Raw genomic sequence first — 26,943 nt, 5'->3', positions numbered from 1 at the left:
CTTCTGTTCTCACACAATCACACACACAGAAAAAAGAGAGAGAGAAAAGAACTACAATTTTTTTTCAGTTACAGTGGCTAAATGTTCAGGGAAATTGAGCCGTGCCTCCACAGGATAAAGTGTACCCTTGAAGCATTCGAGGTAATCCCCTTCTCAACTTTGATAGTGACTAGTTTAGGGGTGGTCATGTGTTCCAACTCTAGACAGTTTAAGAGGAAGTGCTGAAGGTTCTAAAAGAGAGAGAGAGATGCACAATGAGAAGCCACCTTTTCTTTCTGCCTTTGAGACTTCCAGTTGGTGACAACTAACTTCTGATCGCTAAAGTAAAGCGTAGTGGAAGCAGAGAAAATGACTCAAAGCTCTAAATTAACCAACTCTGCCTACTTACTTCTGGACTTCCTGTAACGTGAAATGAAAAAAATGCCACGTCTAGTCTGACATTCCTATTAGTTACAACAGAAAGCATTCCAGCAGAAATAGTGATGCATAAAATAAAAGGCATACAAACACAGGCACATATAACGTTTATTTATTTATTTATTTTATTACAAAGCAGTGTATGTTCATTTTGGAAATTTGGAAATACAGGAATTCATAACAAAGAAAATAAAAAAATGATCACTCAGACAACTATATCAACATTTTTTGCATATATTCTTGTTCCTATGCATGCACTTTATATATTATGTAACTTTTAAAATTAGACTAAGTTTTAAACTTGTTTTTAACTTAACAACCATAAGAATTAAGTTGAAGATTTAAATTAATTAATCTTAATTAAAGACTAAACTCAACTTTATTTAGTTTCTTATGGACACAATTAATAGTAATTAGACAAGCTCAAGGAATTGGTTCAACATTTAAAACTATGCTACAGGTAAAATAGAAGAAATTCTGATTTTATTTTAACTGCCCACAAATGTTATCTCTTTGTGGCTACCAAGTAAGTTCTGAGACCATGTCACTTTAAAGAAATTCCTAACTCATTCACACGGATTTATGCTCCCTGGAAGATAATGCTTGTGGTACCCTCCATAGTATTTATTTGTTTATTTATTTTTTATTATTTAGCTATTACCTCTTTGTTTCTTAGGCTGAATTGAATTAGTGCAATTGGATTAGTTCAATTCATTATCATTCCTTCATGTCATTTTCTTTTACTAAATTGAATTGTAGGAAGAAATCCCATTTTTAACCAGTTTTATGTTCTAAATAAAGGAGGAGACAACCAAGATAGAATCTTAATGATCTGATATATTGGATTCACTCTGCAGAATATATCCTTTTTTACAAGGAATCCTCATCTTTTGTTATGATTGGAAATAGAGTAAATGACTGTAATATCAAATATTAAATACTCTCTGTTGAGAGATGTATCTTTAATTTAAAAGCCACATTTATCTTTTGGGCTATTGTGTTTAGTTTAAATCCATATCAACATTATAATTTATGGATCACAATATTCATATAATATACTTATTTTTGCGAAGTTTTTCATTACATATTGACTGTTAAAAGAATTTCTAAGTTTGAAAATGGTGAGTTAAGTTGAAACAATCCAGATTCAAAATTAACGTTTTTATATATATATAAACAAATGAATACATTCTGGTACATTTTTATTGTAATAAACTTCCTTATAAATATACAAAATCAGTCAGGGATTCTTAACCGTTTTTGTGACATGGGTGCCTTTGGTAGTCTGGTTTGGCCTATAAACCCCTTTCAGGATAATGTTTTAAATGCATAAAATAATAAAAATAGGAATAAAAGAAAAGCAGTTGCATTAAAATATAGTTTTGCGCATGAACCATAAGTTGAAGAGCCCTGCATCAAGATTTTGAAAAACCCTTTAGTTAATGTATCAAAAAATGTCTGAGACCATACCTAAGTAGAACAGTTTCTTGAACGTATAAGAGCCAAACTGAGATATATTCATTAAACATATTTAATAAAGCCCTGAGATTGTATCTTGTATATAGGTGTTATTTTTGCCTTTAAATGTAGAAATAAGAACTGTTATCAGTTTAGGAATGATTATATGGTAAAGTTACTTGGAGAAGATTGGTTTTGTTCTGACTTATCTACATTCCTGTGTTATCTAGCAGAACTATAAAATCTTGGTATCAATATATGCTTTAAAGTTAACTTTGAGCATTTTAGCACATTATGAATTTTGAGCCTTGCCCAATCCAACTGTAGATTTGGGCCATGGATTTGTTAATTAAACGTATGAGATTAGTAATAAAGAAGATATGAATGAAAGAGTAGAGGGAAGGAGCTCAATGATAATAGAAATAGGACCAATGGAGACAGAAATAGAAAATAATGTAGGGAGTGGAAAAAAACCCCCCCACACTAAAAAACGTAAAGTCTGAGAACTGACAAATAAGGAAAGGAAAGAGCTATCATTAATCTAATTAGCAATTTACTTTCTGTAATTCCACATTCCCTGGAATATTTGGAAATTATGTTTCATCTTTTGTGTGGCACTATATATCTCATGTGAATATAATGGTACTTTACCTATTTTTTAAAAAAGAAGTTAAATAATGGTTAAATTTCTTTTAAGTCCCTTATATATAGTTTTCTCGTTTAATGATATAATAGTCCCATTATTTTTATCCTCTCCCCTTTTTCATGGAATGGATAGAAACAGGCCTGAATTAAAAGAGGTATTGGGCTAATCTATTTTGGAAACCATACCACTTAATGTGAGTATCAGTAGGTGTTAGTTACACATTTACAGAGTTTTTCTTTTCCTTTTTCCAATACTCTGCTGTCTTCTTTGACCTGTATATATTTAAACTGTAGTTTTCAGAGTTCCTCTTACATATCAACATCTTTTCGCTTGTGTATTTGCTTGATTTCTTTATTTTTCTCAGTGATTTGTGGATTATGGATTTGGTGAAATCAGAAATAGAACAAAATCTCCTATTAAAACATAGAATATACTATGTATAAAACATAATTAGTATAGATCTTTTCTAGACTGTATTTAAAAAAATGTTATTAATACTAAAGTAAATTACCACAAACTCCATGGACGGTCCAGCCAAGAGGAATGTTCTAACCCCCGTCCAAATGCTAACCCCTCTAAAACTCCTCTTTATATGAAGGCACTTCACAACCTCACCATGTCTGGAATGGGACGAAGGAGAACTGCTTGTAAGTCTTGTCAGGTTGGTGGAGTGCGTGGTGGGTTGGTTGCTGAATACTCCAAACATCAGAATGCTTTTGAAGCCAAAGAAAAAATTAGATTCATTGCATCATTTTTTTTAAACCACGTGAGGGAAAATTGATCTTATGGACAAGGGAAATATTGTCTCTGTGCTCTATGTATTATTGTAGCATAAGATCGTAATTGCTGCTAAACCCCTTGGAAAGAACCCTCCAAGGCATGTCTAGGTTAAGACTGTGTTGTAGTTTCTCAGCCTTACTTTTTGGAATCTCTTTGCCTTACAGCTATTTTATCATGGCTATTTTAAATATTTGTACATTATTATACAAGGAGAAAGTGATAAGAAACCCACATAATGTGTTATAGGAGCTCAGAAAGGGGGCAGATTAATCTAGAAGCTTATGATTATAGGGAAATATTTCATTATTTTTTCTGAAATTTTTTTCCTTGTATTTGAGTCTCTGAAAATGTGATTTCTAAAAGAGTAAGAATGATAACATAATTTCAAACTCTGCTTTGTTTATTGTAAATGTGCTACAACCTTTGTGTTTATCATTCCCAAATGAGGAAATTCATTAACTTGCTCTTCTTTACGTGACTTCCTGTGTGATGTATCAATTACAGAGAGAAATATCCATATATAAGTGGATCAAAGCATGGGTTTAAAAGAGCAAAGAGAAAGAAGAAGTGATTTACTGGATCTGACACCCTGTTTAACATTTCAGGATCAAACCAATACCAAATTCCTAGGACATAGTAGGGAGTCCAGCAGACAGTAAATGAAGTGGCAAATGCAACCGTCATCTTTAGGGTCCTCAGCCGAGCTCTTGGTATATTGTTCTTGGATTGATTCAGTTGTAGTTCTATTAGATAGAGAAAACAGGAGGTGTTTAAAGACCAGTTTTATTACAAAACCAAAATGGACAAAAACGAAGACAGAATCCCAATTCAAACTGAAAAATATAATGGGAGCAAATTTCCAATTTTTTTTTTTTAAAAATGGGCACCTGAGCTAACAACTGTTGCCAATCTTTTTTTTTTTTCGGCTTTATCTCCCCAACTCCCCTCCCCCCTGCCGCCCCGCACATAGTTGTATATCTTAGTTGCAGGTCCTTCTAGTTGTGGCTCATGGGACGCTGCCTCAACGTGGCCTGACGAGCAGTGCCATGTCCGTGCCCGGGATCCGAACCCTGGGCTGCTGCAGCAGAGCGCGCGAACTTAACCACTCGGCCACGGAGCCCGCCCCTCCAATATTTTTTAATAATAATAATTGGTTTGAAAATCATGTTTATATTCCAAGTTTTCCTCTAAGTTACGTAATGAGTAAAAAAAATTAAACATATATTGCTCTTAAAGTTGAGTTTCCATCAAACTAATTTGGATTTGAGATATGGAGGTACTCAAACTCTTAAAATATAAATTTAAGAGAGTAGACTGAGGTTAAGCTGAGCTGAATTCTGAGTTTACACAGAACTCCTGAATACTCACTATCTGAATATCTCTGACAGTAAGGATAATGAAAATCATGCATGGATGAAAGTGTGCTGCCCCAGATTCTCTTTCTCAATCATATGCTTCTCTCTGTGATATCCAAAACAATTTCACTTTTCATATTGATACATCCTTTAAAGTTCGTAGGTTGTTTCCCTTGTGAGGAAATTCACTGGAATTTAGTGGAATTGCTGACTTTAACAGGCTGCTTACATGAAGTTTATGACTTAGTTCTTAAAAGTAAAAAGCTGCAGTTTTAAAGTACTCAAAATCTGTTCTTGTTTTTCACAATCCAGAACTACTATTTTAAAATAAAAAATACTCTTCACATACCATATTTTTTTGAGGGACATAGATGGTGCTATTCAGAAATAGTTATTTTTCCAACGATTCATTGATCATAAAAGAGTGGAAATATGGAGGAAAATAATTACATGCATGATATTTTAACATAAAATTAACTTTAGACTAGAAGTCTTAAATAATTTATTGAATACAGACTACTTATAGATTTTTTTGTCATACAAACCTAATTACCGTTGACTATGTGCCTTGCTATGGGCCTTGTTCTTTTCATATAATATTTCATCTAATCCTCAATATCTGTAAACATTAGTAACATATAAGTAATAAAGCAGTCAAAAGAAGTCAACTTACTTAAAAAAGCATCTTGGCTTGGCACAGTGGCTCATTCTGAAAAAATATTGAACCTCTTACAACATACTGTGCTTCTACCTCTTTTGAAATATTTCATTATTGGTTTACTGTTTACTGTCTGACTTTTTCAACTGTAGACTCCATGAAAAGCAGTATAGTTATTAGGCTGTTTTATTCACCATGGTATCCACATCTATCACCGTTTCCAGCAATATGGAGTAGTCAGTATGTATTGGTTGAATAAATAAAAGATTAAATGACTAACTCTGTGTTAGTAATATTTCACTATTGCTCCTTGCTTCTGCTTTTTTGTTTTTCTGCTTTTGCATCACTCACATTTCTTCAGATTAATCCCCATTTGGGATCTATCTCCTTATTCTCCATGTGCCCTTCTTAGACATCCCTTATAGAACTGAATATCTCTAGGATAAGATTTTGAAGGCAAATAATTTTTGCAGTATTCTTTTTAGGAAATACCAAATGCATTTTATGCTGGGAGGTGCAAACTGCCCAAGTATCTACTATAAAGCATCACTGTAATTATTTCCTTTTGAAAATATCTCCTGAGAGTAATCACACCATAATAATTAAGATGATTTTCCTGTTAAGTTGTATCAGGTGAAACTTATGCATTTTGCTGTTGATAACATGTCTTTCAGATATCATGGCAACATAACCATGTTTACTTTGTAAATTCACAAATTTTAGTTTTTGAGAATGCACCGGATTACTGAAGCGAAAAAGGCGCAACTACATCGGTGAAGTTTCAAATGAAAGTCAATTACATATTCAATAATATTTCGCATACCCAACCCCCACATACACACAAATGTGCATAGTTATGTTGTGTGGACATAGGGGATTTGAATGTGAAACAGAGCAGCTTAACTTTAATAAATCTATTGGCTACTATTTAATAAGTGGTACTTTGCTATGTTCTAGAAATCGGGTATTGGGTATAGTGTTGTGATGGGCCCTGCAGGAACAATTTGCCAATGCTTATACTGGGTAAATGGGGTAATTGTCCTTTCATCTTTAGTTCCATGGTGCAAATTTAGAACATTAGGAGATACTAAATTGCTTTATCTGTAAATAGGGGGTAATAAAGGTATAATAAAAGTATTACCTCATGGGGTCATTGTGAATATTAAATGAGTTAATTTGTATAAACTGCTTAGAATGGTGTCTGACACATAGTGAGGCTCTGCTTTGAGTATTGCTGTTTAAAAATTGTTTGCTCACAATTAACACCAAGTCTAAGGAATACATACTGTGGGGATCCTGATGAAGGACTCTTGTCAGGGTGAAGATGATTTTTGCATTGCAGATCAACATGAAGAGAAGAGGGATGATGAAGAGGCAGCTGAAGGTGAAAAAATTGTAAAAGGCTTGATGCCACCATTGTGGAAAACTGCAGTGTGTTACACATTGAGAGAAACCTTCTGTCTGTCCGGAGCTGTCTGCTAAATGGATCATCCGGAAGATGTATAACTGTGTGAGAAAATAAAAAATTTAAAATATTTTACTTTTTTTCAAACAGTGTTTGCACATTTTCTTGAAAGTTTTCTCTTCTGTAATCTGCTAGCCTTCTAACATGCCCAAAGCAACTGCTAAACTCCTTGATAGTATCCTTTAGGCATTTCTATGAAAAGTTTAAGTGGATCTTTATTTAAAATACGTTTGGGTAATATAAATGGATCTCTAGGATTTTGGATTTTTTTGAAATTATTTCAACTTGCAGACTTGCTGTGGGGAAACAAGGACTCCCATGCGTTGCTAATGGGAATGCAAATTGGTACAACCATTCTGGAGGGGAATTGGGCAATGACTAGCCTAAGTACATATGCATATACTTTTGACCCAGCAATCCTAAACCAGGAACTTACCCTGAAGACACATCCCTACCTCCATTATATGAACATACATATGCATAAGGTTATTCATTGATGAATTGTTTGTAGTTGAAAAACATTGACAGCAATTCAATCTACCAGTTCACAGAACATTAGCTGAGTAAACTATGGTGGACCACACAATGGAGTGCTATACAGCTATAAAAAAAGAGTAAGGAAAAATCTCTATAGATGTGTATGTGTAAATATATATTTGATGTGTGTGTGTATGTGTATAAGTATATTTATTTTCTAGTTATCAGCTGAGAGAGCCTAGGAACAATGATATCCTAGTAGCAATGAGCACATCCAGCACTCTAGTACCCAGATCTCATTTTCTGAATACCATTCTCACCAAAAAGAACCAGAGTTCATTGGAGAAGTGGGTCACCCCAAAGCTGGGGCAGGCAAAGTGCACTATGTGCTTGGAACAGTTTGTGTTGAAAGGTCAGGAAGTGCTCAAAGAATGATGCCACATGTCAAAAGAGCCAAGCTTGAAAGAGCTCCTGCGGGCTAAATTGGGGACAGTCTAAGCATGAAAATTTAAAAACAAACAAACGAACAAAAAAAAAACTGATAAAAAAGAATAATAGACTATTGAATAAAGTAACAATCCATGAGTCCACGCTAATATAAATTACAAAACAAGAACAACAAATAAATGGGGAGAAGAAAAACTCTTTGATACTGTAGAAAGCCAACTAATAAATGTAAAAGGAATAATGGAAGTAGTGATTACCATTTTTAATCACTATAATAATAAGTCATTCAGACAAGAATCATCAGTGGATGGTAAAAATGTGGGTGAAAGTTTGAGGAAAACAGAATATTTACATCATCTCAAAGTATCTACCTGCAGGATATTTATTCATTATAAAGAGTAAAATAATAGCTTTACAGTAGAGAAATAGCTTAATAATTAAGTTAACATTGCCAATATTGGGACCAATTGACAGCCTCTGTTTCCTTGTATAATGCACTGAGAACTCAGCATCACTTCTTTAGTATTTCTGCTAAAGGTGCTTACCCTGAATCTAACCATGAGAAAACATTAGCAAACTCAAATTGAGGGGCATTCTGTAAAATAACTGGCCTGCACTTTTCCAAAATGTCAGTGTCATGAAACGCAAAGAAAGACCAAGGAACAGTTCCTCAGTAGAGGACTGGCATGACTCATAAAGAGATCTGGCAACTGAATGCACCACATAATCTTGGATTTTCTTTTGTTAAGTAGACATTATTCGGACAACTGGTGAGATATGAATAAGCTACATAGATTAAGTAATAGTATTATACCCATGCTAATTTCCTGATTTTGATACTCTAATGTGGTTATGTGTGAGAAAAAAGATGTTGAAGTATGGAAAGAGATATCATGTCTGAAATTTCTTTTAAACAATTCAGAAAAGTATATACGAGAGAATAAAGCAAATAAGCAAATGTAGTAAAATGTTCATATTTGGGGAATCTGAGGGAAAGATATCCCAGAAATCTTTGTACAGTTCTTGAAAACTTTCTCTAAGTGTGTAATTACATTTTTTTAAAAGAAGCTCAAATTGAATCAACTGCTAAGGAAACATTGCAAGTAGTTTTCAAAGGCAAGTTCTCGCGGACGTTAATTCATTCTCTCCCCATTCATCAAGCACTCTTCTTACCTATTCATTTCCAAGCTTTTCCACTGAGAAACTTCATTTTACTATGAAACATTATTAAAATGGAAAGCTGAGTACCCAAACGCTTTAAAACTGATAGCAAGTAAATTCAAACAAAAATGTTACAAAATTTCCTCTTTTTTTGCCATCTTAACTATTTTTTCATTGAATTTATAACAGTTTACAATCTTGTGAAATTTCAGTTGTACATTATTGTTTGTCCGTCTTGTTGTAGGTGCACCTCTTCATGCTTTGTGTCCACCCCCATCCCCCCTTTCCCCTGGTAGCCACTAATCTGTTCTCTTTGTCTACATGTTTAAATTCCTCATATGAGTGGAGTCAAATAGAGATTGTACTTCTCTATCTGGCTTATTTCACTTTACATAATTCCCTCAAGGTCCATACATGTTGTTGTGAATGGGACAAATTTATTCTTTTTTATGCCTGAGCAGTATTCCATTGTATATATATACCATATATTCTTTATCCAATCATCAGTTGATGGGCACTTAGGTTGCTTCCACGTCTTGGCTATTGTAAACAATGCTGCAATGAACATAGGGGTGCGTGGGACTTTTGGAATTGCTGATTTCAAGCTCTTTGGATAGATACCCAGTGGTGGGATAGCTGGGTCATATGGTATTTCTGTTTTTAATTTTTTTAAGAAATCTCCATACTATTTTCCATAGTGGCTGCACCAGTTTGCATTCCCACCAGCAGTGTATGATGGTTCCTTTTTCTCCACAACCTCTCCAACACTTGTTTCTTTTTGTTTTGGTTATTTTTGCCATTCTAATGGTTGTGAGGTGATATCTTAGTGTAGTTTTGATTTGCATTTCCCTGATGATCAGTGGTGATGAACATCTTTTTATGTGCCTATTGGCCATCCATATATCTTCTTTGGAGAAATGTCTGTTCATGTCTCCTGTCCATTTTTTGATCAGGTTGTTTGACTTTTTGTTGTTGAGTTGTGTGAGTTTTTTGTATATTATGGAGATTAACGCTTTGTCAGATATATGACTTGCAAATATTTTTTCCCAATTGGTGGGTTGTTTTTTTGTTTCAATCCTGTTTTCCCTTGCCTTGAAGAAGCTCTTTAGTCTGATGAAGTCCCATTTGTTTATTCTTTCTCTTGTTTCCCTTGTCTGAGAAGACATGGTATCCAAAAAGATCCTTTTAATACTGATGTCAAAGAGTGTACTGCCTATATTTTCTTCTAGAAGCCTTATGGTGTCAGGTCTTACCTTTAGGTCTTTGATCCATTTTGAGTTTATTTTTGTGAGTGGTGAAAAAGAATGGTCAATTTTCATTCTTTTACATGTGGCTTTCCAGTTTTCCCAGCACCATTTGCTGAAAAGACTTTCTTTTCTCCATTGTATGCCCTCAGCTCCTTTGTCAAAGATTAGCTGTCCATAGATGTGTGGTTTTATTTCTGGGCTTTCACTTCTGTTCCATTGATCTGTGCACCTGTTTTTGTACCAGTACCACGCTATTTTGATTACTGTAGCTTTGTAGTATGTTTTGAAGTCAGGGATTGTGATGCCTCCAGCTTTGTTCTTTTTTCTCAGGATTGCTTTAGCAATTCAGGGTCTTTTGTTGCCCCATATGAATTTTACGATTCTTTGTTCTATTTCTGTAAAGAATGTCGTTGGGATTCTGATTGGGATTGCGTTGAATCTGTAGATTGCTTTAGGTAGTATGGACATTTTAACTATGTTTATTCTTCCAATCCGTGTAGGTAGGATGTCTTTCCATCTCTTTATGTTGCCATCCATTTCTTTCAGGAAAGCCTTGTAGTTTTCATTGTATAGGTCTTTCACTCCCTTAGTTAGATTCATCCCGAGATATTTTATTCTTTTTGTTGCAATTGTGAATGGTATTGTGTTCTTGAGTTCTTTTTCTGTTAGTTCATTATTAGAGTATAGAAATGCTACTGATTTATGTAAGTTGATTTTATACCCTGCAACTTTGCTGTAGTTGTTGATTATTTCTAAAAGTTTTCCAATGGATTCTTTGGGGTTTTCTGTGTATAAGATCGTGTCGTCTGCAAACAGTGAGAGTTTCACTTCTTCCCTCCCTATTTGGATTCCTTTTATTCCTTTCTGTTGCCTAATTGCTCTGGCCAAAACCTCCAGTACTATGTTGAATAAGAGTGGTGATAGAGGGCATCCTTGTCTCGTTCCTGTTTTCATGGGGTTGGTGCTCAGTTTTTGCTCATTGAGTATGATGTTGGCTGTGGGTTTGTCATGTATGGCCTTTATTATGTTGAGGTAATTTCCTTCTATCACCATTTTGTTCAGAGTTTTTATCATAAATGGCTGTTGGATCTTGTCAAATGCTTTCTCTACATCTATTGAGATGATCATGTGGTTTTTATTCCTCAATTTGTTGATGTGGTATATCACGTTGATTGATTTATGGATGTTGAACCATTCCTGTGTCCCTGGTATGAATCCAACTTGGTCATGATGTATGATCCTTTTGATGAATTGCTGAATTCGGGTTGCCAAAATTTTGTTGAGAAATTTTGCATCCATGTTCATCAGTGATATTGGCCTCTAATTCTCCTTTTTCGTGCTGTCCTTGTTAGGCTTTGGTATCAGCATGATGCTGGCCTTGTAGAATGTGTTAGGAAGTGTTCCATGCTCCCTAAGTTTTTGGAATAGCTTGAAAAGTAGAGGTATTAAATCTTCTCTGAAAGTTTGGTAGAATTTCCCAGGAAAGCCGTCTGATCCTGGGGTTTTATTCTTTGGGATGCTTTTGATTGCTGTTTCAATCTCTTTCCTTGTGATTGGTCTGTTCAGATTGTCTGCTTCTTCTTGACTTAGTTTTGGGAGATTGTAAGAGTCTAACAATTTATCCATTTCCTCTAGGTTATTCATTTTGTTGGCATATAGTTTTTTGTATTATGCTATTATAGTCTGTTGTATTTCTGTGGAGTCTGTTGTTATTTCTCCACTTTCATTTCTGATTTTGTTTATTTGAGCTTTCTCTCTTTTTTTTCTTTGTAAGTCTGCCTAGGAGTTTGTCAATTTTATTTATCTTCTCAAGGAACCAGCTCTTTGTTTCATTGATCCTTTCTACTGCCTTTTTTGTTTCAATAGCATTTATTTCTGCTCTGATTTTTATTATTTCTCTCCTTCTGCTGACTTTGGGCTTTGTTTGTTCTTCTTTCTCTAATTCAGTTAGGTGTAATTTGAGATTGCTTATTTGGGATTTTTCTTGTTTGTTAAGAGGTGCCTGTATTGCAATGAATTTCCCTCTTAATACAGCTTTTGCTGTATCCCAAATGAGTTGCTATGGTATGTTATCATTTTCATTTGTCTCCAGATATTTTTTTATTTCTTCCTTAATTTCTTCAATGATCCATTGCTTGTTCAACAGCATATTGTTTAGTCTCCACATCTTTGTCCCTTTCTCAACTTTTTCTTGTAATTAATTTCTAGCTTTATAGCATTATGATTGGAGAAGATGCTTGTTATTATTTCAATTTTTTAAAATTTATAGTGGCTTGCCTTGTTTCCCAACATATGGTCTATCCTTGAGAATGTTCCATGCACACTTGAGAAGAATGTGTATTCTGTTGTTTTGGGATGGAGTGTTCTATATATGTCTATTAAGTCCAACTGTTTTAGCTTTTCATTTAATTCCACTGTTTCCTTGTTGATTTTCTGCCTGCATGATCTGTCCAATGATGTTAGTGAGGTGTTGAGGTCCCCTACTATTATTGTGTTATTTTTGATATCTTCTTTTAGGTTTGTTAATAGTTGCTTTATGAACTTTGGTGCTCCTGTGTTGGGTTCATAGATATTTATAAGCATTATTTCTTCTTGATGTAGTGTTCCTTTCATCATTATATATTGACCCTCTATGTCTCTCTTTACCTGCCTTATCTTGAAATCAACTTTGTCTCCTATAAGTATTGCAACACCTGCTTTCTTTTGTTTACCATTAGCTTGGATTATCATCTTCCACCCCTTCACTCTGAGCCTGTGTTTGTCATTGGAGCTGAGGTGTGTTTCCTGGAGGCAACAAATTGTTGGATCTTGTTCTTTAATCCATCTTGCCACTCTGTGTCTTTTTATTGGAGAGTTCAATCCATTTACATTGAGGGTGATTGTTGATGCATGAGGGCTTAATGCTGTCATTCTGTCACTCATTTTCTGGTTTTCCTTCATTTCCTTTGTTTCTCATTCTGTGTGTTTTGCCCTACTCATTGACTTCTGCCGTTTCATATGCTGGGTGTCTTAGCTTTTTCCTTATTTATTTTTTGTGTCTCTCTTCTGTTTTTTAGTTTAGTGGCTACCGTGCAGTTTGTATTCAGAATCTCGTGCATAACATAGTCCATTTTCTGGTGGCCTCTTATTTCCTTAGCCTAAACTGATTCGGTCTCTTTCCTCCTCCCCTTGTAAGTTATTATTTTCATCTCTTATTCCAACTTGTGTTGTGAATTTGTGGTTAAAGTGATAAGATTGTCTTTGTTTTGGGTGTTTTCCTTCCCTTTATCCTAATGCTGTAGTTGAATATTTGCTATCCTATTCTGATTCTATCTATTTGTCTCCTTACTCTGTGTTTTGTGACCCCTTTCTCCCTTCTTTTCTTTTTTCAGGTATGAGGGCCTTCTTGAGGATTTCTTGTGGCGGGGGGGGAGGTCTCATGGCTACGAAGTCCTTTAGCTTTTGTGTTTCTGGGAAAAATTTAATTTCTCCCTCATATCTGAAGGATATTTTTGCTGGATAGAGCACTCTTGGCTGAAGATATTTATCTTTTAAAGTTTTGAATATGTCATTCCAATCTCACCTAGCTTGTAAGGTTTCTGCAGAGAAATCCACTGGAAGTCTGATAGGGCTTCCTTTGTAGGTTATTTTCTTCTGCCTTGCTGCCCTGAGTATTCTTTCTTTGTCATTCTTTTTTGCCAGTTTTACTACTATATGCCTTGCAGTAGGTCTTTTTACATTGACATATCTAGGAGATCTGAAAGTTTCCTCCACACACATTTCCCTCTCATTCCCTAGATTTGGGAAGTTCTCTGCTATTATTTCTTTGAGCATGCTTTCTGCTCCATTCTCCTTTTCTTCGCCTTTGGGGATACTGATAATTCTTATGTTGCATTTCCTCATTGAGTTGGCTATTTCTTGAAGATTTTCTTCATTTCTTTTTAGTCTTAGTTCTCTCTCTTCCTCTGTCTGGAGCCATTCAACCTGTCTTCGATTATGCTAATTTTCTCCTCTATGGTGTCTGCATGGACATTCAGGGAATCCATATTTTGTTTTATGTGATCCATTGTATTTTTCATCTCTAGTATTTCTTTCTTCTTTTTTTTTGTGGAAGATTAGCCCTGAACTAGCTACTGCCAATCCTCCTCTTTTTGCTGAGGAAGACTGGCCCTGAGCTAACACCCTTGCCCATCTTCCTCTACTTTATGTGTGGGACGCCTACCACAGCATGGCTTTTGCCAAGTGGTGACATGGCCACACCCAGGATCCAAACTGGTGAACCCTGGGCTGCCAAGAAGCGGAACGTGCGAACTTAACCGCTTTGCCACCAGTCTGACCCCACCTCTAGTATTTCTGATTGATTCTTCTTTATAGTTTCAATCTCTTTTGTGAAGTAACTCCAGAACTCGTTGACTTGTTTCTGTATATTTTCCTTTACCTCACTGAGTTTTCTGATGATAGCTATTCTGAATTCATGGTCATTTAGTTTATTTATTTCCAAGTGCTCAGGACATAATTCTGTGTTTTTATTGTTTGCCTTCTGGTCTGGAGCTTTTATGAATTTTTTGATGCTAGAAGAACGATTTTTCCTCATAGTGATATTGTTCAGTTGAAGTTACAGCCTGTCACCACTAGATGGGGGTCAAGAGCTGCCTATTTTGAGCCCTCTGCCTTCAGCCAAGATGGCGCCAGGCGGGTTGTGGGGGCACTTTCTCGTGCCCGCAGACTGTTTCCCCATCAGCTCTCACTATCTGGTCTCCTGGGGTTTGGCTTGATGAGGTCACCCCACGCAAAAGCTTTCAACCGTTAGAGGGCTTCCCTCTGGGCTGCATGGGCCCATGGGAGTCCTGGGTGATCCTGCGGATGTGCGACCCCACTGCTCCTTCCCTCACGGAGCCTCCCGTGGCAGTGATCCCAGTCTTTAGGGGAGGGAGTGAAGTTCTCTCTTCCCCCGTTCAAGCTCCTCTGAGGGGGGCGCCAACCTGTCTGCCCTCTGACATTTGGCTGCTGCGGGTCTCTGAGGATTCCTGTGCTATTAGGATATTTTTTGTTGGAATATTGTTGCTCCTTTTTGTTGTATGTTGGAGGGGAGAGAGTCCCAGGCAAGCTCACTCTGCCATGACGCTGACATCGCTCTCCCAAAATTTCCTTTTTTAAAAACCCTGTATCCTTTTATTTCTTCTTTTTTTTTATTGTGGCATAATTGACATTATGCCATTAAGTAACATTGTATTAGTTTCAAATGTACAACATAATGATTCAATATTTGTATATACTGCAAAATGATCACCACAGTAAGTCTAGTTAACATCCATCACCACACAGTTACAATTTTTTTCTTGTAATGAGAACTTTTAAGATCTGCTCTCTTAACAACTTTCAAATATGTAATACAATATTATTAACTATAGTCGACATGTTGTACATTACATCCACAGGACTTATTTATTTTATAACTGGAAGTTTGTAACTTTTGACCACCTTCCCCCATTTTGTCCACCCGCTACCCCTGCTTCTGGCAACCACCAACTGTTCTGTGTATCTGTGAGTTTTTGTTTTTGTTTTTTTTAAAGATTCTGCATATAATTGAGATCATATGGCATTTGTCTTTCTCTGTGTGACTTATTTCACTTTGTTCAGTGCCCTCAGGTTCCATCCATGTTGTCACAAATGGCAAGATTTCCTTCTCTTTTATGTCTGAATAATATTCTACTGTATGTATATACCACACTTGTTTTATCCATTCATCCATCAATGAACACTTACATTGTTTCCATATCTTGGCTATTGTAAATAATGCTGCAGTGAACATGGGGTGAGGGGTTGCACAGATATCCTTTAGAGTTAGTGTTTTTATTTTCTTTGGATTAATACCCAGAAGTGGAATTACTGGATCATATGGTAGTTCAAATTTTTTGAGGAGCCTCCATACTGTTTTCCATAGTGACTGCACCAATTTACATTCCCACCAACAGTGCACAAGGGTTCTCTTTTCCCTACATCTTTGCCAACACTTGTTATTTGTTATCTTTTTGACAATAGTCATTCTAACAGATGTGAGGTGATATCTCATTGTGGTTTTGATTTGCATTTCCCTGATGATTAGTGATGTTGAGCACCTTTTCATGAACTTGTTGGTCATCTATACATCTTCTTTGGAAAGTCATCTGTTCAGATCCTCTGCCCATTTTTAAAGTGGATTTTGTTGTTGTTGTTGTTATTGAGTTATTTTGCTAATGAATTCTTTATATATTTTGGATATTAACCTGTTAGTAGATATATGATTTGCATATTTCTTCTTCCATTCAGTAGGTTGCCTTTTCATTTTGTTAATAGTTTCCTTTGCTGTGCAGAAACTTTTTAGTTTGATGTAGTCATCTTGTTTATTTTTGCTTTTGTTGCCAGGATTTCTTTTACTTAAGCAAATGAGGGACTGTATTCTTTTTTTAAGGTTTTGATTGAATTAGTGAATTTTAATTTTATTTTATTAATTTAACAGACCCTGGGTTTCTTTCTTTTTTGGGGTGATGGACTGGGAGTGGAATATATCTTTTTTTTAAAAAGCCCACAAACTATATTTCCTTTCTTTGCTTTTAGAATAAAAAATTTAATGGAATACAAATATAATAAACAATATAAATAAAAACATAAAATTATAAGTAAATATAGTATAGAATATGATCCTGTTTCTTTTATTTGTAATTAAAATATTGATTTTCAGTTTCAGATCTTTTTTCAGCTTCCAGGGCAAAAAAGAATTTTTAAATTAATCCACTAGAGGGCACCTAATGATCATTTCAGCAATCTTAAAGTCAAGAAACTCAAACATGCATTCAGCTAATTCCATCTGTTATTCCAGACCAACTTTCTCCACATTACAAAGTGACCCTATTTCAGTTTTCTATACTTCTTTGCAACCTGACCTTAAGGTTAAGTTTTGAATTTGACTCAACACCCAGATGTTGTGAGTTGAAGTCTTTGGAAGGGTTATTTCACATAGAAACTGAGAATTTTATATTTTTAAAAAATCTTAACTGCTTCTGTCTCTACTTCTCCAATTGGACCGGGAACCAGACGACTTGAGGTTGACTTTCTGCTCTGCACTGGGCCACATTTTTCACTTTAATATTTCATATTTTAAGTCATAATGATGAAAATTTCAATAAAAGTGACTTTGAAATATAGTACTCTGATTTGAGTTTGGTTATCATCTTTATTTACTTAACAAATGCTTATTTTTAAAGCAACTCCTTGGTCATAAAACCATACTAGGCGCTCTCTGTCATAAAAGATGAACCATAAATATCTTGCTTCAGAGAATTAAATATTTGGTAGAGGAGATAGAGTATGTATGTGACACCTGTAAAACGAGATAGACTGTGATAAGTTCTAAATGAGAGGAACAGTTCAAGTGTTATGGAAATTCAGTTTACTTGCCCATAAACTAATTTGCTTTAGGCTTGGCTCGGTTTATTTTGTGCTCCAAGGCCAGGTTCATTTGAATGATTAATATGGAGATCCTCTTTATTTCTAGTGGTTCTTTTGTCCTTGGATCATATTTCTTTAATTTCTTTATGTTTCTCCTCTCTCATCCCCAGCTCCAGTTCTCATCAGCGTTTGCTTTATTTTGCCATAAATGGGAGCTATCCGTTTTCCTTCTTTACAGTCAATTGCAGATGCTTATTCCTTCTGAGAAAATTATTTTTAACTCTCACCTTATCCCACACTCATTACACCATTACATAATCTTTTACAAAGGTAATTATCTTAGATGGTGTGCTTCAGTTTTCTCATCTATAAAATGGAGATATTAATAGTATCCACCTCTAGAGGCTGTCCTGACAAGTAAATGAGTTAATGCTTGCAAACCACTTAAAATAGTGCCTGGCACACAGCCAGCACTACATAAATCATAGCCAGTATTATAAAAATTTTGAGGAACACAACTTGTAAATATGTATCCATATATATTTATAAATGAATACCATGTATTTTTTCCTGATATCTCTTGACAATCTATTCTCACCTTAAGATTTTCCTTTTCCAACCTTCTACAGGAAAAAAAGGAAATAGACAATATTGCATCGTGTGGTGTAGTGTAGTTATTGAAAGCTCTGGGTATGGAGTTAACTGTATGTAGTGACACCTCCACTTACTAGATGGTAATCTTGGGCATGTTATGTAACATTCTTAACCTTAGTTTCTTCATGATAAAATAAGGATAATAGTTGTATCTAATTTTTAGGGTTGTTGGGAGCCTTACATGAAATAATGCATGCAAAAGCATTTTGCACAATTCCTGGAATATATTTATGTCCTCAGTAGCTATGATTTATCATCATCATCGTTATTTCTGCTATTAACATGCTATTACTATGTTCCAGTATAGTTCTTGGCATCCTGTACATGTGTCATGAGTATTTATTGAATTTAAGTTACTTGTCAAGTTCAGAAGTGCATTCTAGCCCTCTAAATTCTTTGTGTGTCAAGGTAAGCCTCCACACATCTTCAGACTACATATCTCTACACCAGTGACTAAAGGATGGCTCATGTATCTTGCCTGCAGGCCTGGGTTAACTATAGAATTTAAAAGCTGTCAATATGTCATGCTCCATATTAACACAGATAAGCTAGTAGTATGAAGTCTTTCTGGAAATAATCCGCTACACTGGAATTCTTGTGGTTTTAGACAGCTGTCATTGGAGACTGTGTGATATTTGGTTAGATATGGACATAGCTAATTCAGGAAATGTTTTCTTCTCAACATGCACTTACCAGCCAAACCACAGATGGTCTTAAATCAGATCTCCTTTCAAGTCATGTTTCTTGCCCTTTTCTGTTCTTTTTTTCTTTTCTCCATCTCCCTGTCCTTTTCCCCTTTCCTTCCTTCCTTTCTTATCCTCCTTTTAGAAATGATAACTCCAGGAGTTAAATTGTTATGTTCTGTCATTTATAGCTTTCAGAGAGAGTAGGATAGCTTGGTGACTAGGAAGTAGATTGGCCAAATTTACTTATCAGTCAGAATTAATGTTACAATTTTAAGAAATTTTAAATAATCAACCTTTATGTAAGCAATTCCCTTAGAGTATTCTCTTAGAGAATTGTTTTGTTTTTGTACTCATATTTCCATATTATTTTCTTTCCTGAGTTCAGAAACCTATTATGAAGGAAGGAATGGAGACAGGAGTAGAGAAAGGAATGAACATTAACTGAGTGTTTAAGTATAAAGTCTTGTACTAGATAGTTTTTTGTATCTTATTCTTTACAATTACCCTTTTAAACTTAGTTAAGTAATTTACTCAGAACTACATAGCTGGTAAGAGACAGCATTGAGATCTGCAAGCAACTTTGTTTAAATCCAATACTCATACCATTTCTACTATCCTACTACCTTTCAAACTTTGTTGCAGGGAGATCTGAGGTCTTCAGAGACTGTGACTGGGGCTATTGAATGGCCAAGCAGAGGACTGGGGCTCCCTTATCCCTTTTCAACCAGAGCAGCTCCACTTACATCTGTTTCATTTATTGGGGCTCCACATAGAATTTTGTTTTTTTTAAAAAAAAATCAATTATTGGAAAAATTTTGAAAGTTTAGCTACACTACACTGAAACTTTTGAAAATATATCCCCAAACGATCCTAGAACTCTGAGGTTAGTCATCAGGAAGGTGGAAAGCAAGGTGGCCAATCTGAAATTTGGTCATTCTGAGCTCTAGCAAAATGTCATAAATTCCTCGATTCCCAGGCCTGAGTTGTGACAACTAGCTTTGTTAGATTTTTTTTTTTTAAATCTAAGTATGAATTACTCAAGTAACAGAAAATCAGTATATGCACCAAAGGATGATTAAAGTCATCCTTTCAATGTAAATTAGCCACGACAGGATGTGCCTTTGTCAATGGGCTTATCTGTAGAGCTTAGTGAAGCATGAGGGACATTCAATGTGTGTCACAGTCTAGAAATAAAAAGTCCTCTCTATCTCTTGTCTTCCCCATCAAATATAGGTGTAACATTAGTCACAGGATTGAAATCTCAAGCTATAACAAAAGAAAAACTGGACTTTAAGAATACATGAGTCCAACAGGCCAAGTGACATTGGGAAAGCCAACGAATCCCTTTAAACCAGTCGTTTTTGAACTGCAGGTTGTGCCCATCAGTTAGTTGCAATCAATATTAGAGAATGAAATTGGACAGAGCAGAATATTTATTTCCTAAACTTTTTTTGGTTATAGGTGTGTGAGAGAAAGAGAGGGAGACAGACAGACTCTCTATGCAGTATGTGTTTCTTACTTTGGGTATTTGCCTAAAAGGATTCAAAATCATTGCTTTCAAAGATTCCCTTGTACATTCTCTTACATGTGAAATAAGGATAGTAAAATTGTTTTATGTACCACATAGAGTCAACATGATACAGTAAGGTTACGTATATGAGATTTTTCAGGAAACTTCAGCAAAGTGCTTTATAAATTTAAAGCCCTGCTGAAAGTAAAGATGAGTCATTTATTTTACAAAATAAAATAGCACCATCATTTTCTGTGGCCCATATTCACATAAATCTCTCAGAGAGAGTAATGTGTTTGAGGTCAGGCTATTGCATGAAATTCCTAAGCAATTCAAAGTTAATTTCATATTTTCTTTTTACTGCATCAAGATAGATAAATATTTGGCGTTATCTTTCTATTATTGCTGTGATATTCTTAGATGAAAATAATTTAATTAATAAACCAATATTTTATTTATAGTCTCTGAGAATGTCCTTTAAAGGACAGTGAAATTGTGGCTTGGGTTTCAGTTATCACAAATTGACCTCTTTCTACTTCTGTGTAGACTTCCATCTACATCGGTATCCCAAATTACCAACTACTTTCCAAATAGGCATACTTATAAAGACTGTCTATACCCAGCATCATGTCCTAAAGAGAATGTTTTTAGCTCTTTTCGTAGCCTGCCTTCCCTCTCCCTTCAAACAAATAAACAGACAGGCAGACCAAAAAACACACATTCCTCCTCTCAACCTACTTGTCTGTTTCAATGATTTTACTATTAAAACTCCTTGGCTAAGAATACTGGAGCTTTATTTTACTCCGCTCTATTATTAACCCCCTAAATCCATTTTGTTGACAAGTTTTGTTTTTACGTTTGAAATTCTCCCTTACAATCAATTCTCTCTGACACCACCCCATCCCCAAACCTAATCAGCTTGTTGCCAGATGATCTGAAAGGCTTCTTTGTCTCTCTTCACTCTACTTGAGTCTGTGTAACTTTTCTTAAAATATATATATATTTTTTTAACGATTGGCACCTGAGCCAACAACTGTTGCCAATTTTCTTTTTTTTAATTGCTTTTTCTCCCCAAATCCCCCCAGTACATAGTTGTATATTTTAGTTGTGGGTCCTTCTAGTTGTGGCATCTGGGACACCACCTCATCATGACCTGATGAGCGGTGCCATGTCCGTGCCCAGGATCCGAACTGGTGAAACCCTGGGCCGCTGAAGCAGAGCACATGAACTTAACCACTCGACCATGGGGCTGTCCCCTTCTTAAAATATTTTTGCTAGAAAAATCATTTTAGTGATGTACAACATGATGACTATAGCTAAGACTGCTGTGTGATGTATACGAAAGTTGTTAAGAGAGTAAATCCTAAGAGTTCTATCACAAGAAGAAAATTTTTTTCTTTTTATTGTATCGATACAAGATGAGGGATGTTAGCTGAACCTATTGTTATAATCATTTCACAATATGTGTAAACCAAACCATCATGCTGTATGCCTTAAACTTTTACTGATCTATGTCAATTATGTCTCAGTAAAACTGGAAAAAAGGAAAAAAACAACAATAAAATATGGCTCCTTGCACAGGACTCACAAAGGCTATATGGCTCCCACGTTAATTTCAGAATTTCTCCTGGCTATCAATGTCTTCTATAATACAAATCCATTATACCCCTCTTTCATTGATTAATTTATCCAAACTTTTTTTTTTTTAGTAAAAAGTAAAAGGTTTATTTGATCTAAAGAGAAACCAGAGTATCCAAACATTTTAAATTTCTATTTTTGCTAGTTATCTTATTGGGTACTGTGATAATAATTAAGGTAAACTCAACAGTCTCCAACATTTAAGAGCATATTCCTTAATGGGAAAGACAGGCTAAAAAACATGTAACCACAATGTTTTATGACAAATAAGTAGTGTGCTATGAGGTCAAAGGAAAAGGAGCAATTACTAAATCTGATTTCCTGCTAGTTCTAACTCTTGATCTTCCACTTCAGCTAAACTAGCCTCCTGTGAAAATTAATCAAACTTTCCAACCTTTGCTGAAACATGTATGTGTCCTTGACTTATTTTTTGCATCCCAATACCATTCATCTTTAAAAACTCAGTTTATCCTACCTGTACGCTGAAACTTTCCTTCCCCATTTCAACTCATACTCTTCTCTCCCTCTTCTTACACTTGTAAGAGGTTTAGAAAGTTTTTGGTAAATAATTGTATTAGTTTTATATCAGTTTTTTCTCTACAACCAAATTATGTTTTCTTTGAGGGCTGTTTCTTGGTTTCATCAGTACCAGACTCAGTGTTAGGAACCTAACTTGTGTTTATCTTCTCTAAGAAAACCAATCAATAAGCAGCACTTTAAAGAAACAAACTGGAAAATTTCAGGGCATGTTCTTAGCTAAATAGTGTCATTTCAAGTGAGTATTTGTCTAACCTATTCTTGTATATTAAGTTACTGTGAGAATACTTATACTATATTTTTCTCCAGGGAAATCAAAGCATTTTATTTTTTCCCATTTCTCCTGCCATACAACACACACTAATTAAATTTATCTAATTTCCAAAAAATTTTAGTTAAGTGATGAATTGGTGGGAAAATTTAGTTACCCCGCTTTTTAGTGTCTTGCACTATTTAGTGGGTTTTGCATGGCAGTTTTTCTTTTCCTTTTTCTTCTTTAACCACCTGGCAAGTTTAGATGTCTGGATAAATTTCCATTTGCAGTGGCAAATTTTTGGAGGATCCTAGTTAACTCCGACTTTCCTTCTTGACACTTTCTTGTACCCTGGGTTCATCGTGCAGTACATTTACAAGCAGAGAGACAGCTTGTTCATCTATTATTAAAGAATATTTGCTATTTGCAAGAATATGTCCTTTTCTTCAGAGATCTGACTGCTGAAAAAGGCAGATTCTGCAAGTCAATTAACCAGGTTAACTCAGATGAGACAATCTGGAGAGATATCTGCCTTCTGTAGGAGAGAGCCAGTGCCTACACCAACAGTTTTAGAGTGTTGCTAATTGCCTGTAACCATCTAAACTATCTCCCCAAAAGCTCAAGTCAACCTCAGGGAAATATTCAAATTTCCAGAAGTCCAAGATTTTTCACTTTGCCTCTTTATTCGATCCCACCCAGTTGCAAATTGCAGAACAACATACTAATTAAGAATAATTCTCCCTAATCTGCAGTAACAAAATTCTTAAAGTTTTTGCTCAAGAAGCCCCAAATAAGATGTTATAAATACTTTCTACTCATGAAAATTTCATAGTTCCTAAAGATTCTCTCAATTTACTGTGTTAACCAGAGCAAAAGAAACATAGATGGAGAATAAGCTGGGTATGAGGTAAAATTTGAGAATAGCTCCATTTTGGGGGAGGATTTACCATGTGATAGAGATTACCGTGGACGCTTTAATACATTATTCATTTAATCATCACAAAAGCTGCATAAAGTAGGCATTACCTCCATTTTATAAATGAAGGAACTGAAACCCATAGAGGTTAAGAAATTTTCCCAAGGTAACAGAGCTGGGGTTAAATTCCGGTCTCTGACTTCCAGAGCCCAGACTCTTAAAGAAAATATAGTACTGCCTTTGACATACAACAATACAATACAATACTCAAGTTTAGATAGGAAATATGTGATTGCCGTATCCTAACAAATTCACGATAATGGTTTACCTGTGGTCCAGCAAAGATACTACTGAGAAGCCAAGCCAAGCCAATCATGGACCGTCCAAGCTTGCTGTTGCTTTTCACAGCTAGGGGCCTTGTGATGGCCAGTGAGCGGTCCAGGCTGATCACTACCATCATGAAGGCTGGGGCATACATGGAGAAAAGCTTCAGGTAGCTGAGGACTTTGCAGAGGAGCTCTCCAGCATACCATTGGACTGTAATGTTCCACATTCCGTCTAGTGGCATGACAATCAGAGTCTCCAACAGATTGGCTAGGGTCAGATGTTTTAAAAGCACCTTCATCTTCGAGAGCTTTTTCCCATTCTCTTTCTTCTGAGTCCACTTGTGAAGTTTCAACAAAAAAGAAGCGTTAAAGGTTGTGGAGAGTAGAAAAAGGAAGAAAGTAACTGTCACTCGGATCTTTCCAGATAAGGTCAGGGTAGGGAGGTTGGCTTGCGTCAGCGGGATGCTGCTGTTGCTGGCTGAGCAGTGATTTTGATTCTGTTCAGGAGAGGCACTGTTTGCCATACTTCCCAACTGATGGAGCTTCAAGACTTGTGTTTCTGGCACTTCTGATGTTTGACTGTAATCAAACCCAAAGTCCCGTTTTATTTCTGCCTTCTTGAGATGGAAATGGCACAGGTTTAGCTTATGTCACATTTTGTTTTTGAGATACTTTATATTTAATATGAAAGATCAAGGTGAACTTGTTTTGTGGGCTTATAATCCAACACAGTGCTAAAACAGAGCATGTCAAACACATTCTGAGGGCCAAATGTAACTGTAGTACCTCAGCAGATGGGCTAGTTTTCACAACATTTTTCCTAAGAAGGACACTGGAAGCTCAGTTTTGAATTTAAAATTCACTCATGATATTATTCAAATAACTTTAATGAAGAGGTTTTCTAAAAGCTATTTTGTTAGCATTCTGTCCAACAGATGCAAAATGAAAATGAAGAAAAATGCTAAAAAAGAACTTGATCCAGTTAAAAATCTGTTGTTTTAAGAAATTAATACATTTCTCAAAAACACTTGTTTTCTTTTTCAACCATACACTGCTGAGATTTCAAACACTAGACAAATATGTTGATTTAAAAACCATCATCCGTAAAACACCAAATTAATACCTTAATAGAATCGATTCGATCTAGTACAAATTGGGCTGCGTTCAAACTTATCCAATAATCTTAATGGTCAGATTATCCATGCTTAAGTTAGAATAAAAATGGTTAACTATTTTTTTATTATTACCTTGCTTTTACAATTATCTCAATATTGCACTTGCCATTATTGCATAGGAATGGAAAAGAATACTATATAAATAGGCATTGAAGAGAATACCATATACATGCTGTATCCACATTTATATATGTTTATATATAATGTGAATATTTGTTTATATTCTTTTGTATGTTATCTGACCATTTCACATTGGGGCCACTTAGAAACTATCTCTGTGTCACTGCCTTAGCTTTCTTGGTGGGTGCTTGATGCTGTTATTTACCAATACTGGGATGACTTACATTAGAATTTATTAAATCACCAGCTTAATTTGTTTTACATCAACTAGTTTGCTTCCATGGCATCCAAAACCATGATAATGTTAAGAGTAAAGCTGGCTCTTTTGACTTACGTGGTCCATTCTGGTGGGTTCATTTACTTGTTTATTCTTTCTTATATTCATTTATCTAATAAATAGTTACTAAACACCTGCTATATACTCTCTTAGCTCTTGCTGGTGATGAAAAGTGCATACAGCATCATCCAGGCCCTGACGGAGCTTATTTTGTACTACAGAAGATTAGCTAAGAATATTGGGTATGTCTTATGTGTCTCCTCAGATTCCCTCTGTGCTAGCTGCCTCCTGCATCTTGAGCTACTTAGACCAGTTGTTTACCTGGACACCCTCTAAGCTGTCACCACATGCGCAGAATTACTGGCTTTCTCTCACTACTTCTAGACTTGGATGAAATATTATACTGCAGGACAAGGAATCTGACTTTCTTAGTGGCTTTTTGAAGGGTCTGGGAATATTTTCTAATGAAGTACTTTGGTTCTGAAATGGACTTGTTTTAGAATAATTAATGGGAAGAATAAATGAGTTAGAAATCTTGAGAAGTATACCTTTTAGAAAAATGTATCACATATTTTTAAGCACAAGTATAGCATAAATATACACTTGACTCCCATTATTTGTAGTTATATTCTATAAAGTTGCCATGAACACTGAATTAGTGAATACTGAACCATTTCCCCTAACGAAAATACAGGCTTGGGTTCCTAGGAGCCAAAACACCATTTGCATTATATAGGTTCATTTGCCAACATCCTTGTAAAACAGGCCAGTCTCCTCAGTATTGACACCTGCTCTTCCTCATAACCTTTTTCCTGTATGACACTTACCAGATATTTAAAAAATTCTTCCAAAGCTTCCTAATCTGCAGAACCTGCCTCACCTGCAAGCTTAATATTTTTCACACCATATTGCCTTTTGAAATGCTCACACTAGATACCATAACTTTTTTGACTTTCAGCCTCACAACAATACTATCTACTATATTAAAAAAAAAATCAGTCCTCGTCTCATGAATCCACAAATTTCACCAATTTTCCATGGTTTCATGATGCTCTTTCTAGAGCAGCCTCACATATAGATTGGCAAGTTTCCTCTCTCTTTTCCTGGATGTACCATATTGTTGACTATTAACATTGAACTCATAGCGCCCAGCACTGTAACTTATGCCTGAACAAGGCTCATCTAATACACATGTTTTCTCCATAAGGCACATCACAGCCTTCTTGTGCTTAGGAACACTGGACAGCACTTCAGGACTATGCTTGGGGCCATTTTAAACAGTGAAATCACTACCAACAAGCACAAAAATGTGAAAAACATGACACTAAATATA

At 35.5% G+C, this 26,943-nt stretch overlaps 1 protein-coding gene and 1 long non-coding RNA gene across 3 annotated transcripts in view; one reads left to right on the top strand and one right to left on the bottom strand.

The window, feature by feature from the left end:
* LOC111772899 (uncharacterized) overlaps nt 1-26,943 on the top strand; it is a 107,827-nt gene that overhangs the window by 5,939 nt on the left and 74,945 nt on the right. The gene's annotated exons all lie outside the window — the stretch shown is intronic.
* GNRHR (gonadotropin releasing hormone receptor) lies at nt 1,076-24,609 on the bottom strand. Of its 2 annotated transcripts, none has more exons than XM_070261647.1 (3): nt 24,041-24,562; nt 6,601-6,692; nt 1,076-4,044 (listed from the first exon to the last, which is right to left on the bottom strand). In XM_070261647.1, exons 1-3 carry the CDS (start codon nt 24,560-24,562, stop codon nt 3,909-3,911), a joined length of 750 nt encoding a protein of 249 aa, XP_070117748.1. In that variant the 3' UTR covers nt 1,076-3,908. The 2 variants fall into 2 exon arrangements, with proteins under 2 accessions (XP_070117748.1, NP_001075305.1); NM_001081836.2 differs by having other exon boundaries at nt 3,723-4,044; nt 6,601-6,820; nt 24,041-24,609.

The sequence above is a fragment of the Equus caballus genome, chromosome 3 (assembly GCF_041296265.1).
Source record: "Equus caballus isolate H_3958 breed thoroughbred chromosome 3, TB-T2T, whole genome shotgun sequence".
Lineage (NCBI taxonomy): Eukaryota > Metazoa > Chordata > Mammalia > Perissodactyla > Equidae > Equus > Equus caballus.
The sequence above is the reverse complement of the archived record's forward strand: the minus strand, read 5'-3'. Positions and strand labels throughout refer to the sequence as shown.

What these genes read in the sequence shown, in the direction of transcription:
- GNRHR (NM_001081836.2), bottom strand. Translation starts at nt 24,562, where the DNA reads ATGGCAAACAGTGCCTCTCCTGAACAGAATCAAAATCACTGCTCAGCC. An exon ending in GTATCTTTGCTGGACCACAG is followed by an intron (nt 6,821 to 24,040) that starts GTAAACCATTAT and finishes TTTCTCACACAG; the next exon opens with TTATACATCTTCCGGATGAT. An exon ending in CCTTCATCAGGATCCCCACA is followed by an intron (nt 4,045 to 6,600) that starts GTATGTATTCCT and finishes TCTATCTAATAG; the next exon opens with AACTACAACTGAATCAATCC.